The 21,518-nt window shown below is 37.3% G+C and overlaps 1 protein-coding gene across 1 annotated transcript in view; it reads left to right on the top strand.

Moving 5' to 3' along the window:
• Window positions 1–20,623, top strand: part of LOC104277003 (protein AF-10) — a gene marked incomplete at both ends in the record, with an annotated part of 33,731 nt that extends 13,108 nt beyond the window's left edge. The window contains 3 exons of the mRNA XM_009873505.1: window positions 10,907–11,002; window positions 17,807–18,062; window positions 20,057–20,623. Coding sequence (XP_009871807.1) covers window positions 10,907–11,002; window positions 17,807–18,062; window positions 20,057–20,623 — 919 coding nt within the window. The remainder of the gene's footprint in view (window positions 1–10,906; window positions 11,003–17,806; window positions 18,063–20,056) is intronic.
• Window positions 20,624–21,518: the final 895 nt, after the last annotated feature.

The raw sequence follows: 21,518 nt of genomic DNA, 5'->3' as shown, positions 1-21,518 counted from the left end.
AACTTTATAGCAGAATGTATTCAGCCAACGTATCAGCTAGTTTTCCTGCGAGCTGCTCAGCTTCTCTTGCTTTTTCTGTGACTTTGAGTTTGCTATATTTAAGATATTAACATTTCTTTTACTTTTCATGAACTGAAACATGGTAATCCAGAAGATCTCGTGATCTGTCATACCAAGTGAAGTAATGCAGCATGTTCACTTACCAAGCTTAATTTGCTTTATATGTTGTGTAATAACAAAACACTATTCTAATTAAAACCACCATGTGGTGAAAAAAGATGCAGTTTCCTAAAGCTGTTAATCAACTAATTTTTTCGTGTCTACAGATTTTTTTGTTTGGAGTTTTTAATACTACATGTTCTATAGTTAGAGAATGACCTGTGCTTTGCAAAATATTAATCTTCACTCAATGAACTGTATGCGATATGGAGGCTCATTCTCTTGGTAAATTTGATTACCTTCTGCATGTGATGTCTTACTTGGTAAGACTTGTATATCAAATATATCAATAGCAACTGTATAAGGCTATAATAATTTAGAAACCCCAAACAACAGACCTTTAGTATGGAATTTGAAGCTATGGAATAAATAGCTTAGTTACATTCTGATTACTGCTGCACCAGGTATCGCTGTTGTCTGTGGCAGAGAAGTTGTTCAGAAGTGATTAGAGATGAGGCTGTGTGCCTCACAAATAGAGGTGGTAGTATGTTGCTTGACATTCTGTTGTAGTATCCCCTTTTCAGGGCTCAGGTGTTTACTTCAAACTTTTTTTTATGCATTGCTTTGCTAATTGCTTTGCTGGCAGTCTTATCTTTGGAAGAGGCTAAAGGAACTAAACATGTCTGGGATTGACCTTTGTATAAAGGAAGTGTCTTGCCACTTATGTGAAAATTATGCAAGCTTGCTAGCATTATATGTTTATGACTTTTGAAAAATGTGATTTTAATACATTAGCTGCCATATAGCAGCTGAATTACACAAATTCCTTTTCTGCTAGAAGTGTTTTGGTCTGAGCTGATCAGGAAGGGGAAATTTAAAGCCCTTTGCTTCAATGCCCCATGTGATGCAAATTGACCAAAACTGGGCTTGTGACCGAAGACAGCAAATGAGTAAAAAGTGGTGACTGAAGAGGCAAAAAGAACAAAATAATGACAAAGAGACCCAGACCACTATTGCAGAAGGAGAAAAATTGTCAGAGGAGAACCTAAAATGCAGGAGCTAGGTCAAAGCATTCTAAACACTGAGCTACTGGCTAAGGGGAGTTGATTATGAGCATTTTGCTGCTTGTCCTGTTCTGGAATGTTACACGTTTCTCTGATTTTGAGGGGAGAAACTTGAACATTTAAGAAGAGTTTGGGGCAGTGCATGACACTCGATGTGCTGTTAGGCCCATGAGAAGGGGAAGTTTAAAACCTACATGTACTCACTGAAAGTTTCCATAGACTACCTGTGTGTTGGTTTGTGAAGTGCATTCTGAACTCCCCAGGCTTTCCCAATATGTTACAAAGGAACCTGCCTTCATACTCCAGGGCTATGAATTTCCTTTGGGAGAACGACGCCTGATACTTTTAATGTATTTTAATGCTCTGTGTGAGCTGTTAGAAATTGAGTCCTAAACACTCAAATCAAGTGTTCATTATGTATTCCTCACTATTTGAATAACTAACTGTAAAAAGGTAAAATTGACCTGCAATGCGTCACATAAGATTCTGTGGCAAAAATAGGAGGAGAATGCAGTCCTTTGGGTTACTATTCCACTGCATAAGCAATGATTTCCTTTTTTTTCTCTCTTAAAAAATATTTTGATTTGGTCCTAAAGAGTCAGTTTATAGTACTGTATAAATCAGTGTTGCAAAGGCAATTCTAGCTATCACATTCCTCTGTTAATTGTAAACTTAATGATGTTATTTGAACATTGAGGGGGGTTTTGTGTAACTTTTTAGGGGAAAAAAGCTCCAGACATGTCAGTAGTGCAGTATCCTACTGCTTTTCTGTTGTGGTTTTTTTTTTTAGGTTTTTGTTAATCAGTTTTAACAGATTTGACTGTTTAATCCTCTCAGTTGCCTTTGATCTATGAAACAAAATTGTAAGAATACTAAAGAAAACCAGAAGTGTTTTTCAACCACTTTGAAATTACTTCAATTTTAATTATTGAAGTAATGCTGGATAAATATTATTCAAGTGAAAATTGTGTGGTATGGATGCTGATGGTGATGCTTATCTATGTGGACTTCTTTCAAATTCAGTTCAGAGGGAGAGGGGAATGCCTCTGAAACACCTCTGAAATCATTCAGTAAGGGTTTACTGTATGTAGCTTAGTGTATAGATGATCCTTAATATCTACCAATGAGCTGCAGAACCTGGTTTCTGTTTCCTGAGTTTTTCTGTGGGTTCCCTGGTGTTCAAAAAATGGTGACTTTGTGCTGCAGTCTTGTACTATTGGTGCTGACGGTATTTCTGTTTCTGGGCACCTGTTCTCTACTGACTTTGTAGGAGTGTAATTTTTTTTCTTTTTTAACATAACTCTAATGTCAAATTGTGTTGAATGTCTCGTTACTTGGGAAGACTAACAGCGTATGACTATGCAAACAGAATTTCGTTGGAAAGCTGTTGTACTGGGTTTGCGTGGCAGGGTTTTGGTAGCTCTAGGGCTACAAGAGCAGCTTCTGAGAAGTGCTAGAAGCTTCCTGATAGAGCCAATGCCAGCCAAGACAGACCCGCTGCTGGTCAAGGCCAAGCGTATCAGCGATGGTGGTAACGCCTCTGTGGCAGCATATTTAAGGAGGAGGAAGAAATGTACTGTGCAAGAACAATTGCAGCTGGACAGGGGAGTGAGAATATGCGAGAGAAAGGACTCTGCAGGGACCAAGGTCAGTGAAGGAGGGGGAGGAGGTGCCCTAGACTCTGGAACAGAGGTTCCCCTGGAGCCTGTGGTGGAGACAGTGGTGAGGCAGGATGTCCCCTGTAGCCCGTGGAGGTTGTCAGTGAAGTACCTGCAGCCCACGGAGCACCCCACATCAGAGCAGGTGGATGCCTTAAGTAGTCTGTGACCCCTGAAGCCTGCGCTGGAGCAGATTTGCTGGCAGAACCTGTGACGCTCTAGGGGACCCACACTGGAGCAGTTCGTGAAGAACTGTCTCCCCTGGGAAAGATTTATGTTGGAGGGTTTGTGGAGAGCTGTTTCCTGTGAGGTGGATCCTATGTTGGAGCAGAGGAGTTCTCCCTCAGAGGAGAAGGAAGCAGCAGAGACAGCTGTGATGAACTGACCACAATCCCCGTTCCCTGTCCCCCTGTGCCGCTCAGGAGGGACAAGATAGAGAAATCAGGCATGAAGCTAAGCCTGAGAAGAAGGGAGGGGTAGGGGAAGGTATTTTTAAGATTTTGTTTTCTTTCTCATCAACCTTCTCTGATTTGATTGGTAGTAAATTCAGTTAATTTCTCAAAGCTGAGTCTGTTTTGCCTGTGGCAGTAATTGCTGAATGCTGTCCTTGTCCATATCTCAACCCATGAGCCTTTTGTTGTATTTTCTCTCCCCTGTCCAACTGAGGGAGGGGAGCGATAGAGCAGCTTTGGTGAGCACTTGGTGTCCAGCCAGGGTCAACTCACCACAGCTACACTATCTGGGTATATTCATAATATTTATCTTTAAAGTCTGCAGGATTAAGAGCAAAGGTGGTATCTTGTTGTTTAAGTTGTTGCTTGCTAAAGTTCTGTGTTAACTTGTGCTGTATTATGCATCAGCCTGATAATCAACTGTGGGAAATATGCTGGAGCTGGCACCAGCTGGTATAGATGGCACAGCAAAATAGTCTCTTTTGGAGGTCAGGAGGAGTTATATTAGCAGATAAACAACCTTATCTGCTAATAAGCTTAAATTTTGTTTTAGTAAAAGGAAAATTAGGAACTTCTCTTTCAGTTATAATGCTTATAATGGAATTACTGATTTGACTACTTCATATTTTTTTAACCTTACAGTAACACATCATATATATTAGGGGAAAGAAGATTAATGCTTTTAGTGTACCTTAGCACAAAAAACACCTCATAATAAGTTTGGTAGCCAGGATTAGTTAATCATTGTAAAATCAAAACAATAAACACACCACTTCATTGTCATAAAACAATAAACACACCACTTCAAAACAATAAACACACCTCTTACTCTGTAAGAGGTAGAATTTTGAGAGGCTACATTAGTTGCAGATGCCCTTTTTCCCCTGGGAGTACACATTTTAGTCTTCTACTTTTCACCGTGAAAGAAAACAAACTCAAAACCCAACCCCAGCAGAACCTGTGCACAAAATAATAGTGATTACTGTCAGTGATTGTTTTCTCTCTAGACTGTAAAACTGAAATTCCATGGGTGGCAAAAGCCTGAAACATTTATCTGGAGAAATTCTGTTATTTATTTATTCACTATGGTTTTTATAGGTGTCTCTGGAGCAGTGCTTGAGAGTATTAGAATTTTGAGTAGGTCTCTACAGTTGTACTTACAACGCTCATCAAACAAGAGTTGTGAACATTTTTTTTAAAGGAAAATCACATTGTTAGTACAGATGTCTTCCTTAGTCTGCAGGGATAACCAACAGGCTTTGTTTCATTGAAAAATTGCTATGATATTTGAGATATTATGAGGTGTTTCTTTTATTTATTTTGTTATTTTTCATGCTGTTATTACATAGTTTCATCAATAGCTTCACAATTTTAAGACTTCTTATCTGATTATGGTTTTGATCTTTCTACAAATTCAATGTATTGTAGCATCATTTACTTAACTCCTTAACTACCACATTATAAGACAGAGTCACTTGTTTCACTGGGGTAAAAGTTAGGCTGAAATGCAAAGAAACATGGACATTTCTTGCTCAGGAAAATTATTATGCAGTGTCATTTTTCTTCTTTGAAAACTAGATGTCACTTGAGCATTAACAGTAGGGAATTAAGATTACTGCTTGATTTTTTCTTTCTGTTTGAGCAGTGTTTATCTTCCTGCACTTGAATTCTGTAGCTATAACTGTGAGAGATGTAGGAGCAAAAGGTACTTTAAGATTCTCTTTTTCTTTGCTTTGGATCCTGCATTTAATGCAAGATTAGTAGTAGTTTATACTGATGTTGTAACAGTTTCTAGATTATGGTCTTGATACTTTTAAAAGAAATTTGTATGTGTATGCTGTTCACCGGGACAGTGTCTTGCGTTCTGGTAAGACCCTGTGCAGTTAAAGGTGGTCTATAATGTTAAGCTGACTGAGACAGGAAAATTAAATGTATTTCTTTTGTATAGTGTTCTGTACACCTATTTCTTGACATATATTTGATGAGTATGTTTAAGTTACTGTGAAATGCTCCACTGTCTGCAAGGTATGTAACATGATCTGTATTTTAAAGTTTGAAGTACTCTTAATTTTCATAGGGATAAATGAAGGTGAGCATGGACAATAAAGAGTTGCCTTCATTTAGTTAATATTGTGCTATTTTTGAAGTTAGAAGCTGCTGCTCAGAAAAAAATGTATTCTTAATGTTAAATATCAAAAGAAGAGTAGCTTATTCTGAATAAGATTTGTGTATTAGTCCTGCACCTAAGAGAGGCTTTGGGTGGCATTTTTATCATAGATTCTGCAGTCTTTTTAACATTGGTGGTTAAAATTCTTAGCATTATTCCTATATTGAAGTGACATTTTTGAGTCTTTTAGGTAATTGTATAAAGAATTGGTACTTAAGAACAAGTTCTGTGCTTAGAACTCTATATGTATGCTTTTGAATGATCCTGCCAGTAGCGTTCCACCTCTCTCTGTAAACTATCCCATGCCTATATCCTTTTATTACTGTGACTGCAACAACTGCATTTAATTTTCCTGCCGTGGTTTATACTGTACGAAATGATAGATAGATGATGCCTGAGCTAGAGCTGTTCTTGTCAAAACAAGATAAATTTGAAACTTGTGGACCGTGGGCATCTTTCATTCTGGTATTGTTATGGTTATATTACTAATAGCTACTAGTCACAAATAAGAGGCCAAGCCGGTCTTGTATGGGAGATTAGCAAGAACTATGTGCAGCTTTCTATTAAAGACATTAGTTGTGATGGTGACAGCTCTGGATTTATGAGCTTCAGTGACAGAAAGATAGTACAGAAAATCCATAAACGACAAAAATGCGAATCTAAGTACTCTGTGCTAATAGAACATTCTGATATGTTGGAATTATTTGAGGGAGTCAAAAACAGCGGGGAGTCAAACAGGAAGTCAAAAATAGTGATTTAGACATTCACGTGATTTTGCTTACAAGATTTACTAAGGAAAATAGATTTGAAAATGTTGTTAAGGTTTGGAAACTTGGGACAACCAAAGATAGTGGAGGATTATGACTTTGCGATAGAGAAGGGGAAAAAAAATGGAATTCAAGGTTAGCTAAAGCAGTTTTATCTGAAGGACTGAGCATTGGGGCTTACTGATTGTGTGCACATGTTTTAATTCTTCCAAAATATGGGTTAGTCTCTTGTTCTCTGGGCAGGTAAGCTCGTGCTTCTCCTTTCTGCGTCTTAAGTCTACTTGTTGCTGCTTCTGTCCATCTCTCACGCTCCTTCACTTAACTAACCTAGCTCACTAAAACAGCAGAAAACTACCCACTTTGTTTTTTGTTGCTGCTGTTCTAGCAGTTTGAATTGGCACACGGAAGGTCTGACAAGCGGAACGGTGTGGGAAAGGTGAGAGAAGGGTCATGAAACTCCCCCGCCCCCACCATTTTTAACAGTAAACTGTTCAATGCTGAACTTCAGGATGTAGTTCAATGAAATGAAGTACTCTGGAAACCTTTTTGGAGAAGGCTGTGTCTTCCCGGGACAACAATAAATTACAAATAAGTGGAAGTAACTTCAAGAAGGTGAATGATACTTCCATGTAGAAATGTAATGAATTAAGAATGCTGTTAGAGAAAAGCTGAACTCATCCATTCCATCCGTACTGGAAAAGTTGTCATTTGCTTGTGTTCTTCAGTCTTCTCAGACACTAAAGTCCAAACTGTAGGATGATACATTTTATAACACTTATTCTGATGGTAACACACCAGCGCCAAGATAAAATTAGATATGTACCCTTAATTTTGTATTTTAGTGAGGTGATATTTTCATTCAGTAGTCTGATAAATATTTCTTCTGAAAGTATGTTAAAGAAAATGAATGAGCAAATGCTGATCTTGGGAGAGATGTAACATGTAAATGAGCTAAAAACCATAAGAGTTAGAACCACTCTTGTTTATGAAATCATATTGCATAACAATTTTGTAAATTGAATCTTTGTGAAAGAAATAGAAGCAATCAAAATGTGGTTTATTTTCCTTCTCCACCCCTCTACCCCCTGTCCCCCAAGACGGCAATGTACAGAAGGTGCCATAGAATTCCAGAAATCTTGCAGTGTATTCATTCCCTTGTCTTGGAGCATATAGATATGTGAATTAAGAAGGTATGACTTAGTTTTTTGAGACAGGAAACAAAAGCCAAAAATGAGAACCTTAGTGGTAAATAAAGTTTTTTGATTAATCGTGACATATGAACTCTAGGTATTTTGCATTGGTATTTAGCTACATCATAAATTAAAGCTCTTGAAGTTGTAGGATGAATAATGTTACAGCTGCTTTTCCAGTGGCTATGTGGCAATTATGCCTTGTTTCTCTTACAGTAAGAAAAGTCTCAGGAGCTGCCTGAGTCTGGTCTGTTGAGCTACGCTATTTGTGAGCCAAGGTGGAAGTTTCCTCTGTCAGTTTTGTAGTTGGCACTGTATTTTTTAACACGTTCTTCCTTGGAATGTTTTTCTGCTAAGTCTTGTTTTTACAGAACATAGCATTGCATTTATCAACTCTGCAACTATCTTAAAATACTAGTGTTTGGAACATGAGATACATCGGTTCTGCCTGCCCTTGGGGCTCCCTTAGCTTTCACTTACTAGCAATATTGTTTTCAGTCCTTGTTAAGAGTAATTTCTGTCCTTCTTTTTCCTTACAATAAAGCTTGTCAAAGGTCAGACGTTTGTATCATTACCTTTCCTAGGCTTCCATGTGGCTTTCTGAATGGATGGATGAATGTTAATTTTGCTGCTATGTTGTGTTGTGGTATTTTTTTATTTTTTTTTCTTCTTTTCTAGTGGTGACTGATAAGAGGAGGTCTTAAAAAAGTAAAGCATACAGTGAGTTGTCTGTGAAGGGCCAACTGCCTGTTTGTTCTTTTTCTGGCAGTAGGGAAGATGGCTAATTTGTGTTTCCTTCGAGACAAACTTGATTGAAAGCTGTCGTATTTGTTAATTGTGGGAATTCATGCCCCCTTTGTTGTTCCTTTTCTGGATCCAAATGTGGATATTTGAGAAATCTTTATTATGCTTTATATGCATCTTTATGGTGAGAAGAGGGTGCAACTGCAAGGAGTCACTTTGTGGGAGCTAAGTCTCTTCATCTCAGCAGATTGTTGCTGAACTTTTTATTCTTATCAGTGTACAACTTCAGTCTTCCTTTCAAAGGTTTTCCTGCAGTGAAATGTTATCCACATCTTTGATGTTATTTTCATCTGGAGTCAATTCACATTCAGAAGTAGGACTTCCAAACTTTCCTTAGGAAGAAAAAGGAAAGGAAAAGAGAAAAAAAGAGGAGGGAATGTGGCGTTAAGGGGCAGCAGTTAAGACCTCCTGTGGATGAGATCTTTGTATGCAAGAGGCCTTCAGGTGAGGTATCCCTCCAAGTGGCTTTGAGAGGTAAACTGTAACTTTAGTCAACTGTCCAGGCAAACTTTAAGTGTTGTTTTGGATCTGGAAGAGGAATTTTGGGATGCTGGTGCTTTCTAGGCTCCTAGTTATGTCACCTTCTTTACCCCTGCTCTTATATCCCTTTTTCCTTCTCTTTGACACATCCTTTTCTGTTGAGACTACTATCAGAGTGATTTGAATACATAACAGAATGTAATTTGAAGTCCTCTTGACTCTTCCTTTGATCAGAATTCTGTGTTTCTTTGCCTTTCAGACAAAATTTAACTCTAGAACACTAGAAAGTCAACAGAAGAGATCGCAAAACACGTTTAAATGAATGTTTATTGATACTGCTGTGATGTTTCACCTTAAAGCATGTTAAAGTAATTGCCTCTTGGCTCCAAGATTATAAATAAAATAATTTCTGCTTTATTGGAGAATTTGAAAACCCATTCTCTTATTCTGTCAGGCTGATCCCATGAAATAAGTTGCAGATATTTCTTCCACTGTGACTGAAACAGAAAGCTGGTACTTGGTGGTACCTGAATAGAGTATGTTGGATTCAGAGTGGTTTGAGAGTAGCCCTGAAGAGAAGGACCTGGGGGTGTTGATAGACAAGAAGGAAGCTCAACATGAGCCGGCAGGGCACTCATGCAGCCCAGAAGGCCAACCACATCCTGGGATGTATCAAGAGGAGTGTGGCCAGCAGATCAAGAGACGTGATTCTCCCCCTTTACCCTGCTCTTGTGAGAACCTACTTTGAACACTGCGTCCAGTTCTGATGTACGATAAGAGGGACATAGATCATCTGTTGGAGCGTGTTCAGAGGAGGGCCACAAAGATGATCCAGGGGTTGGAGCACCTCTGCTATGAGGACAGGCTGAGGGAGCTGGGATTGTTCAGCCTGTAGAAGAGAAAACTCCAGGGGGACCTAATAGTTGCCTTCCAATACCTGAGGAAGGCTGGAGAGGGACTTTTTACAAGAGTGTCCGCTGATAGAACAAGGGGAAATGGGTTTAAATTGAAGGAGAATAAATTTAGATTGGATCTTAGAAAGAAATTCTCCAGTATGAGAGTGGCAAGACTCTGGAATAAATTGCTCAGAGATGTTGTGGCTGCCCCCTCCCTGGAGGTGTTCAAGGCCAGGTTAGACAGAGCCTTGAGTAGGCTGATCTAGTTGAGAGGCATCCCTGCCCATGGCAGGGAGGTTGAATTAGGTGATCTCTAGGGTCCCTTCTGACTTAGGCCATTCTGTGATTCTGTGTGCACGTATTGCATCTCATCCTGATGCTTGGTGAGGGTGGTTGTGCAGTTGCTTGTTGAATAAATTTTTTCTTTTGAGGGTCTGGATAATTTGGTAGTTAAAGAAACATCAAAATAGATGATTTTTAAGATTTAAAGCAATTACAGAGTTTTTATATGTCTATTCAGGCTTACACATTTTAAGTTGTCTTCCTCATCTTTTCGACCTATTCAGTAGGAATTTTAAACCCTGTGTGTAAATCTGTATTTATGCATTTTTTTGGTATTCAGTTTCATTCACATTGCCAATACCTCATGTTGTGTTTAAAAAAAAATAATTAAGTTCTCAACCTCTTTAGAGAGCACACTTGATTTGTGTACCTTTTGGTAGTTTGATGAGTTCTACATGGAAGATACTTATTTAGTGTGTGAACTGTATGCACCTTTTTGGGAATGAAATCTAAATCAAGTTTCACATTCTTATGCGTGGTGATGTCAGTAGGAAAGCCAAAGCTAAAACCTTGCATTAATTTACAGTAGTATCTCATAAAAAAATACTGTGCCAGGTGTAGAAAGGCAGGAAGATAGAAATATTTGGTGGGAGATACAGGAAGACCTCTGAAGCAGAAGCCATATCTGTTTTTCAATGCACTTTGTTTTGTTGATTAACTGGTTATTGTGAAGAGGGATAATATTAATATAGCGTGCTGGCTATAATCAAAGAATTTCAATTTGTGTACTTTGAAAGCAAATATAAATACTTGATTTGCTTTTATGAAATAACATTATAAAAATTTCAAAACGTTAATGCTGTTTCCATTGAAGTAGCACAGGATGTTATTACTGTCTCAAATTTTGATACTGCTTGATGCTGTGGAAAATAGGTTTTGTTAAAGATAAAGCTGAACTTAGGTTATGTTCTCTTTTATAACTTCTAGAAATATAAAGAGAAAGATAAACACAAGCAAAAATATAAGAAGCAGTCGGAGTCCTCACCATCCTTGGTTCCATCTCTTACTGTAACTACAGAGAAAGTAAGTCAATGTGGTTTTCCTCCTCTTCCACTTTAATTACTTATGTTGAAATTTTGTGATGTGATCATTCCACTCTATATACAGGAGCTTTATAGTGGTATAGATCCTATAAGCCTATAATTATGAAGCACAATTGGTATTTTTTCCTAAAATACTTTGAGGTTTACCATACGGAGAAACACTTAGAGTTTTTTAATTGAATTCTGAGTGATTTAATGTCCCCAGTGAGGTGCCACTGATACTCCAGTAAGTTTTATTTCATTGACTTATGTGTAATAAGTTGACAAGTTCTAGGAAGTCTGTCCTTTGAAATTCGCTTATGTGTGCTGAGCTGTCACTGAACCTGTAAGCGTTTAAGCTGGTAATTATGAAATTATAGCTTATGCTTCATATACTTCTAATATCACATTGCTTTTTTAGCAGTCTGCTCCATTAGATTCTGTGGTCTTTCGTTCCTGTTAATGTGCGAGCAAGTACCTAATGCCAGGGACAGAGTACAGGGTTAAGGAGTGACAGTTCTCATGGTACTCTACAAGAACTGCTTTTGCTATCCACCAAAAAAATTACCCTAGTGATGACGTTGCAGAGTGGCAGCAGTATTGACAAATGGATTTTCTGACTTTAGGCTGGAAAACATTTGTCCCATTCTTGTGGGAATGTTTGACATCCGAGTCACAGAGAATCGTGGTTTGCATTAAGTAACCATCAGTACGTAGAGCATTGGTTTCGAGCAAAGGTCTGAGGCTTGTGTTGGCTGAATGTAGCTCAGTTGCTGAGATGCAATATTCAACAAATGTCTACCAAGACCTTGTCAGGACTGAGTAAAACAATTAAAATACTGACTTTCTCTGGTGTCTAGAAGTATTCCCTCAACTAGTGGTATCAACTTCAAGAATCACCACGACGAAAGTTAGTTTTTTAGTATGCTTTGGATATTTCTTTGTTCTCAGCAGTAGGATTATTAACTTGAGAATGTGTACCTGTTGACATCCCATTATTTGTGACATGCTTCTGATAAATTAATCTTGTTTCTGGTTATGCTGTATTCTCTTTAACACTGTTTTGTCAAGTGAGACTTACTAATCAGTTTCTGAAATTCCCAATAACTATTAAAAAACAAAAAAGGAAAAGGTAGAGTCAGTTTGCTTGTTTGCTGTTTTAAGAGCAATTAAACATCACAACCAGTGAGTGTGACAGCTTTCATTGAAATTAAGTTGTAAAACTGTCAGATCTATGTGATTTGTTATTTTATTTTCTTTTATTAATTTGCCTTCAACATATTCCTCTTGAGTCTAAGACAACTCATAGCCTGTAAAAGAAGGTTCTTTAAACTCTACAGTTTACGTTTAAGGGTTTTATACTATGTATGATCTTATCTTTCCTGCATTGCGTTCCTTTTGTACTCTGATTGTCTAATCGTTATCAGAAGTTTTAACAAAAAGTTCTCTTGCTGTATATTTGTGTAAAAGTTAAAGAAAATATATTGACATACTGGTTATTTTTGAGTCCTACCTCTTAGAACATGCTTTTAGTGTTGAAGACAGAAGATTCTGGTTTTCTACTAACCTCTTTTCTAATTGCCTTGTCCTCTCTAAACTTCTCCTAATTGTAAGGTTAACAACTTGGTGATGTACACTTTAGAAAGGTGAACAAGAGTAAAATCCCATTTTTTAGCAGACCTCTATTTAATCCAAGTAAAGAATGAAAACCTTGCTGAGTTGTTGGCCGTATGGTTAATCGGGAGTGTACCATATATATCTGTATAGTGAGTCAAATATACATTTGTAGTTAAATCTATAGGATTTATAATAGGAACATTTAAAAAACATCTTAAAAATCATTGAATGGACAACATTACGATAACATCATCCCCCCCCATTTAACAATTTTGTGAATCTAACACCCCCCCCCCCCCAAAAGTTGCAACTCCTATGGTTCATATCAAGGTAGAGCTAGAGCAAATACTAAAGAAAACAGAAACCCTCTGTAATTCTAGAACTTAAGTTATAACTGAATTAAAAACCAGAAGTATTCATTGTGCAATTTAAATATCAACTTGTCCTTTAAGTTTTCTTTTTTTAATCTCTTGTATTCCATGATTTTTTTTTTCCTGCTACTTAAGCTATCTGCTTTTTCTGCCTTCTTTTATAATTCTCCATATCATCAGTAGGATTGGTGTTTAGTTTTTTAAATGAAGTTACTGAATGTGATGTTTTTTTAAAAAAAGAAGTATCTAATGGATATTTAGAAGTGATTTTTTGTGGCTAGTTACCTCAGTTAACTTCTCTTAATTTTTTCCTTAAGTTGTTGTAAATTACACCATTTACATGCATTTGCTTCTCTAGGTTATAAATTCATAGTGTGTTCCTCAGACACTTGAAATTTTAGTAATAAAACAAGCTTTATTTCCTTCTGAGTTAAATATTTGGTTCAAAATATTGTATTAATATGTTACTTTTGTGTGTCCTTTTACACAGAGTTGTTAATTGATTTGGACTTGATGTGTTTTTCGCAACAGCCTGTCTTTGCAGTGAATGCATTATTTTGTTGTGGTATATAATCACTTCTGCTACTATATTGTTCCTGTAAGGGAAACTGGAATTTGAAATTAATTTTAATTTTCCTCTTTAAAGAAGTTAAATCCTTTGTGATACAGTGCTAATGATCGTTTATGCAGGTGATACCTTAGAGCATATTTTTATCTGGATGATTGACTTCTTAAGATAGATTCATGAAAGGTTGCAGAGTAAACTGCATTTACGGATTTACATAATGTGAGTTCATATACTTGCCTTGCCTGTTTATTCTGAAAAGTTTAATTTCAAGAAGTTTTACTGAGGTTCCAGTCCAAATGCTGTGTTGAGATACAAGTGTGCCATTTCAGAGGCATTTTTGTGCATCCCTGTAATGGCTCAGCAAACACTGCTTAGTCTGAATCAGGTAAATTTGAAAAAGTTTGAAATGAGAAATTCCTAACTAACAAATTTTTCACTTTTGGGGCATAAATGCACAATGTTTTAAAAAGTACTAGAATAATTGAGGAATTGGAGTTCTCCCTCTGCCTTTTCTTCTGGCCTTTCTCTTAACTTGGAAGAGCTATCATCTCTATATGTAGTCCTGATAAAAGCTTCTGTGTCAGGTTTTAAGCTTTGGCTTTTAAGAGAGTTTAAAAGTGTGTATGGCTTAACAGATCCAGAAAAATACAACCGTCCTTTGTTTTCTTTTTCTTTTTTTTTTTTTTTGGGTGATGGTTATTACGTGTTATTAATTAAAACAAAACTTCAAAACCTTGATGCGCACAAACCTTGATGTGCACAAAGATACACAAGACGGCATATCTGCATTCAAATTATAGCCAGTAACTAAATAAAAGATACTGCAAAGAGAAAGTACAGCTAACTGGATTTTATCTGTAATAGTAGAGGTGACAATGATAACCCTTCTCAGTTCACCGTGACTGTTGGCCCATCCTGGTCCTCAAGGGAGGTGCTTAGATCCCACTGCAGCGGGGTATGGAAGAGAATAAAAAGAGTAGGGAAATCTCTCTTCTGTATGACTGAACTTCCTTATCCTACAGCAGCAGTGTGATGTTTGTGGGCTTACGGGATATATGTGTGTCTTGGGTTTTTTGGTGTGTTGTTGGTTTTTTCTTTCTTTTTTTTTATTTTTTTACTTGGACCATGCACTTGCCATCTGGCATTTTTGTGGAGGATTTCCTGCTGTGGTCCTTCCGTTCTCTGTGCAAGAGTTTCACCTCATACATCTGTATTAGGGCTAAAGGCTTCTCAAGCCTGTGGATGTACCATGTATAGCAGGAGTGGTTATTACGCCTTTACCGTAAATCTAAAGCTTTCTCAGAAGTTTTAAGACTTGCTGCAGATGGGTGCTATAACTCTTCAGGATGCACAGAGTGATATGGGGGGGAGGGGTGTAAAAACGACGGTAGCTCTCGATGCGCCAAGCTGGCAGTGTGAAAATATGTTTTTCGGGGAAAAAACTTACCAAGTGCTTTATGGGAAGCATAAAGGAACCCCTGATACACACAGAGTTAGCTTGCACTAGCAGATACTGATTAATTTTTGAGAGTTGGATTAACATTCATGAAATAGTCACACCCTCCCAGATAAAGCAAGGAATGGAGTTTGGGTGACGGTGTCAGGGGAATTGCTTTTTTGGGGGATGTCTGTACAGAACAGGGGACAGCACTGTAAGCCTGGGGGGCAGAGTTGGGTGCTGCAGAGACTGAAGCCAGTCCGTAAATAGCCAAGAGTTCTGCCTCTGTCCTCGGATCCTTACTCCCTGCTGCTCTCACTCTCCTGCTCTCAAAAAAAGGCCAAACAGTGTAACTTTGCCATGGCATGTTAAGGTTTTCCTGAGACATTTCTACTGGGATTTTGTCTTCTAGAACCTAGCATTTTGGAAAAGCAGTTTGTTTAGTGGTGGGAAAATTTGTTTGGAAAAGCAATTTGTTTAGGGGTGGGTAGGTGGTTTTATGAACCAATTAGCTTAATAATCTAAAGTTTGTGCCGTGGTTTTACCTTAGATCCTATTGTGCATCTTGTGTATTCCCAAAGCGATTGATGTATGTGTATCTGCTTATGGGCACTGAGTTGCGATTAACTCCTTAAAATAGGAAATATATTTTGTGGGAAAAAAAAGTCCAAATGTTACCAATTTTACTCAGGGTATGTTGTGTCATATTAGCGTTCGAGGTATTCTGAGTAAGCACGTATATTTCAGTACAATCTACAGCACCTTGCAAAACACAGATACCTCTTGGAACAAAATTTCAGAAGCAGAATTGTGATGTGCATGCTTATTTTCCAAAATCTGTGAAGAGCAGGATTCAGATTTGCAGTCAAACCAAATCTCTGCACAGTATACGTGAGTGAATGCCTACTTGTCATCACCTAGCCCTAGGCAATCTGTAGAGCTGTGTTAAACTCTTTATTTCTGTTTAAAACAAATAAATAATTTAATTTCCTGCGGTAATGGGGAAGAGATGCTAGGTAACATCAAGCTATGATTGTAAGTACCTATAAAGAATTTATAATTGCCATTAATATTCAATTAATTGGATGGGAGATCAGAATTAGGAAAAGAAGAGTTTGGATAAGAGGAGAAATCCTGGATCCTAGAAAAAGCCTGACTTTTGGCTTGGGTTATTGCATGTCTGGAAACCCTTTGTTCAAATGACCCAAGTTTGAACCACTCAGGTCAAGCGACATGTCAGTTCCCGGAATATTGAGCGTACTTATAGACTTTGCATTAGTTCAAAAAGTTAACTGCTAAACTTACCTGAGAACTGGCTTAGTCTTCATTAGAAACACTTACCATTATAGTAATATGAGTTTAAGGTAAATTGCTTTTAACGTTATATTTTAACAAACTTGAAATGATTTTTCTTCACTGTTACTCAGAAAATCCCTAGTTTTACCTGTTTCAGAAAAATATGGAAAACTTTTTATACTAGCTATACGAAGCTATGTAAAGAAAGATTCTGCTGTAGGCCTAGATTCATCAAGCATCCTAGTCAGGGAGGAGAAAACATATATATATGCTCAATTTTAAGATGAAAAAATGAAAAACAAGCTAAGCTTGGTTTGGACGGATGAGTTGCTTCTAGGGTTTGATCCCTATTTTTTCTTGAAGAAGGTTTATTTATGAGCTGGTTACAGTATAAATAATAGAATATTGTTTCCTTTTTTTGTAGTTTTGATTTAATTTTTTTCCTTCTAATATTAAAATTCTGGTATCACAACTCCAACTTCTTTTTTTTTTTTTTAATAATGAAAGCAATTATATTCCTTTATGTGGTTTCCTGGTACTGTGCACACAGTTTCCCTGCCCACCTACTTACTTTCTGTGAGTCTATTTTGACTGTTGTTCGCCAATATGAGCAACTCTCACAAAAGTCAATGGAAGAATAATTGGCCCAAAGGTAAAATTTTTGAAAGCCCTGTGAAGAGTATATGGGTGTAGGAGAACGGCCAAAATTCTTGAAGATGGATGGGGGTTGAAGAACAAATCTGCCCTGGGAGCTTCAGGACTTACGTGTTTTCCTTCCTGTTGGGCAGCGGGTTTGGGGGAGGCAGCCCGTCAGTCCTGCACCTGGCTTGGCCAGCTTGGTCCTGACCGGCTAGATCTCCTGTCACCTGTAGTTGGTGGTACTTAAGGAACTGTCTGAATGGGATGGTTGGGACAGCAGAGAATCCTGGTGTAATGGTGGGCAGTGGAGACATAAGGGACGTAAGTTAGGCTTGCTGGAGTTGCTTTAGGTTCACTCTTGAGACTGTAAAGTGTTAAAAATGCAAGTTCTTGGGTTCTGAAGCCTTCATCAGTTGATGTTGATGAAACAGCGTTTCCAGTTTGACTAAATAAGCTGCATAAAAGTTATGTTTTCAGAAAAGCATTTAAAGTCTCATTATTTCTTTTGAATTTTTAATTTTAACCAATAGAGCATCAATATTTGGGTTAGATAAAACATAAAGAGTGTGTAACCCTAGTTTTGAGATTATTCCATTGACCTCAGCGAAGCAGAGATTTCAATCAAAGCTGAAATTCTTAAGTGGCTTTCTTTTTCCCAGAAAACAAAGGGGTTTTTTTAATGCATTACTATGGTTTGCTGAAAATGTTAACAATTCAGTTTATGTAACTCCTGCTGTTGCCAGTTACTTTAGTATTTAAACGCTTCTAAGTTTACATGAAAGAAAAGGATTTTTTAAAACAGTTTTTCTGTTACAGATTTTTGTGTGACCTAATTGTTTCTTTTCTCTTATTTCTTCTCTCCTACCAAAATGCTAGACATACACGAGCACTAGCAACAACTCCATGTCAGGCTCCTTGAAGCGGTTGGAAGATACCACAGCTCGATTTACAAATGCAAATTTCCAGGAAGTTTCTACACATGTTTCAAGTGGAAAAGAGTCTTCAGAGGCTAGAGGGTCAGAGAGCAAAGGGAAGAAATCTACAGGTCACAGCTCAGGTCAGAGGGGAAGAAAGCCTGGTGCTGGAAGAAATCCAGGAACGACTGTGACTGCAGCTAGCCCTTTTCAGCAAGGTATTAGTTGTTAACGCTGTAACACAACTTCTGCTTTGGCATGAATTAGAAATCTTACATACTTTAAACTTTTGAAAGGTTGTTCATTTGTTATCCTCAGTAATGACAGTGTTCTTTCACTTTAGGGGAAAAAACAGCTTTTTTCAGGAGGTGTTCATTGTCATAAGATAAAAGAAGGTCGTGCATCTCCAAAAGGCAAAACTGATGCTTTTGTTTAGTCTGTTCAAGTATTCTCTAACTGCGAAAGATAGGAGTTTCTTTATGTACTGAAAGGTTAGTCTGGGGTAAAATCTAAGGTACGAATTCGAGTCTAGAGATTTTTCTTAGCTCTTTAAGGGAATAATACTAATTTTTTTAGTACATATTACAACAGAATTGGACTCCGTAATGTGTAGGATGTGGTGGCCCCTAAATAACTTTTCAAGATGCAGACATTTGAAATACGACATTTTCTTCAAAGTGAAAAACCTTTTATTTTTTTGTCATTGAAATATGTAAGATGAAGACAAGTATATACGGTTTATTTACTTCATGTAATACAAAAAGGTTGACCTTTTGAACATGCTAAAATCTGCTAGATGCTAAATGCCCTGTTGACACTTCGAAAAAGCAAATTTTATTCTGGCATCTTTGTCAGAGTTGAAGAAAGATTAAAAATCTATTTTATTACTTAATAGAATGTGTTATTTTGAAACCCAACAAACTAGAACTTCTGTAAAGTAATTATTTTCCCATAATTTTCACTGTGGTATGTTGTAGCTGACTGTCCTTTTTGCTTTATGATGTTGCTCTTCCTTTGAATTTATGCAGTAAAAACTTTTAAATTGTCTAGAATTCTTTAGGTTTTTCTGAATTTTTTAGTTGACAAAAATTAATATCTTGTTTAAATTCTCAAAATTTGGAAAATTGCCTTCTGTACTCCTACTTCTAAAGAAACATCTTGCTAACTGTAATTGGCAAAATATATCTGTACTATGTGCATGTATTTGCTTTAAAGCTATGTTAAGTGAAGTAGCTTATTTAAAATACAAACCAATGTTTTATGATTTTTAAAGTGCTGTATTAATGTAAATCGTATTTTAAAGGGAATTCTTAATAATGTTTAATAGAGTACTAATGATAAAACACTAATTTTTAAAGGACGGTTTTATACCTAAGGTTGTATTTTAGGAGTATTTTCTTGACAGGATAGGCATCATCATGGATTTTGAGTTCTAAAACACAGTACCCACATGCAGCTACCCATATAAAATTACTGGATTACCATGAATGTAGATATTTGTATTTCCCAAGTGTGCTCCATTTTCTGCTTTGCATGCGCTAACAAAGTGATGAAGTGAGTGCATTTCAAGTATTACACAAGCAATGTAATCCTGTTACACAAAAGATCTTTATGGTTCTCTGACAGTGCTGCTAAAGAAGTCTTAAAATGTCAATTCCATGCACTTTTCTCCACTTGCTCTGCTGTCCTTTTGTAAAATACCTCTTCTGTGGAACTCCTATTCAGCCAGGTTAAATTAAGTGTAATTGCTGTTCCTTTGACCTGTATCAGACCCTTGATTTAGGTAGAATGGTGAGGAAGATTGCAGGCATAGAGTAGATGTGATCATAGCATGGTTTTATCAGCCTTCTTTTTATATACGTGTATGTTTAAAAAAACCCTGCTCTGACTTGCACCAGGTGTTTATTGTGGCTTTGGAACACAAGGGATGTCAAAAGTTGCCTGAGCAGCAAAGTTGTTATTCTTCTTTTATTTATTTTCACCTTGTTTGTGCCTCAAATTCAAATCTGGAATCTGAGAATTACATTGAGCAGAGTGAAGATCAGCAGGAGAAGCCATGAGTTATCTTAAAAATAAATTCTTTTACTCTTGGTAATGCTTTTCATAAAGTTCTTGCCCTGTAAAGTTTTATATTCTAAGATATTAATCTTTCAAGTTTCCGCAATGGCAGAGAAAAAAAGAAAGTACTTTTCATTTTTATTTTTTTTTCTAGGAAGCTTTTTGGGTACACCTGGGAGCATAAAGTCATCTTCTGGAAGTTCAGTTCAGTCTCCCCAGGATTTTTTGAGTTTTACAGACACAGATCTGCGAAGTGACAGTTTCACACATTCTCAACAGGCGTCGTCAACCAAAGATGTGCATAAGGGAGAGGCTGGGAGTCAAGAGGGGGGTGTCAATTGTTTCACTTCCTTAATCGGTCTCCCTTCATCATCAGCTGTTTCCCAATCTAAAAGCTTTGAGAGCTCACCTGGAGACATAAGTAATTCAAGCCTTACTTCTACAGCGTACAAACGAGCTCAAACTTCTGGAATAGAAGAAGAAACTGTAACAGAGAAGAAACGAAAAGGAAATAAGCAAAGTAAACATGGGCCTGGTAGACCCAAAGGAAATAAAAGTCAAGAAAGTATTTCCCATCTTTCAGTTTCTTCTGCTTCCCCAACTTCATCTGTGGCATCTGCTGCAGGAAGTGTGACAAGCTCTGGTCTTCAAAAATCTCCAACTTTGCTCAGGAATGGAAGTTTACAAAGTCTTAGTGTTGGCTCATCTCCAGTGGGTTCAGGTAGGCATTTCTTGGATTTGTTTTCTTACCTCAAATCCATCTTTATTTTAACTGTAATGCTGAGTATGCTTTTCAAGAACAGAGTAGCATTTAGAGTATCTTGAAAGTCGCATTGGAGAAAAAGTGAAAATTAAAATATGGCTGTTGGAAGAGAACGTTTTGTTCTATGTGTAGGTGCCACTGTGCTGTAGGTGGCTGCTGTAGATTGACCTATATGCTACATAAATGCAGGTTTTGAGGCTATAGGGGGAACTATAAGTTGCATGAGAATAGGTTCTTTGGAAATTACATATGACAAGTTTAGCTAAAATAACTGATAGCTTATACAGACTATATTGTCTGTATGACAGAGAAAACAAAATCAGTACTCAAGCATGTCAGCTGTGCTGAGATGTCCCTCAATTATTGCTTCCCAATTTAGCTTAACTGAAAACCAAAATGTCTATGTGGAGAATTATCAGTTTAAACACGTAAAAGGATATTCTGAATCTGGACCCCTGTGCAGCTGGGTGACATTTTCATATTCTTGTGTGCTTTTTAGCAATTGAAATTGGCTGGTTTGTTCTTCCTCTGTTCTAAATGTTATGTGCATCTGGGGCTGCGAGAGGCTTTCTGTTCCCAGTAAACCTCTGTGTGGAATGACCTTGCAGAATACTGTGTCGACCAAAGTCCTTATTGCTTTGAAGTTTCTTTCTAGGCCCTTGGTAAAAAAAATGGCAAGCTGTCTGATACCTCAGTTTTGTAACTTTGGAATTTTGTCCTTTTTGTTGTTCTAGTGGATTTTTTGCTTATTTTTTCTTTTTTTTTTTTGAGGGGGGAAGAGAAATAGAACTTGAATATTTGATTTGCGGCCAGGGTTTTGTGTTTAAATTGGAGGAGCAAGGGATACTTTATA

This window comes from Apaloderma vittatum, unplaced genomic scaffold (assembly GCF_000703405.1).
Source record: "Apaloderma vittatum isolate BGI_N311 unplaced genomic scaffold, ASM70340v1 scaffold18687, whole genome shotgun sequence".
In the NCBI taxonomy this organism is placed as follows: Eukaryota; Metazoa; Chordata; class Aves; order Trogoniformes; family Trogonidae; genus Apaloderma; species Apaloderma vittatum.
This window is presented reverse-complemented; position numbering and strand designations above follow the sequence as displayed.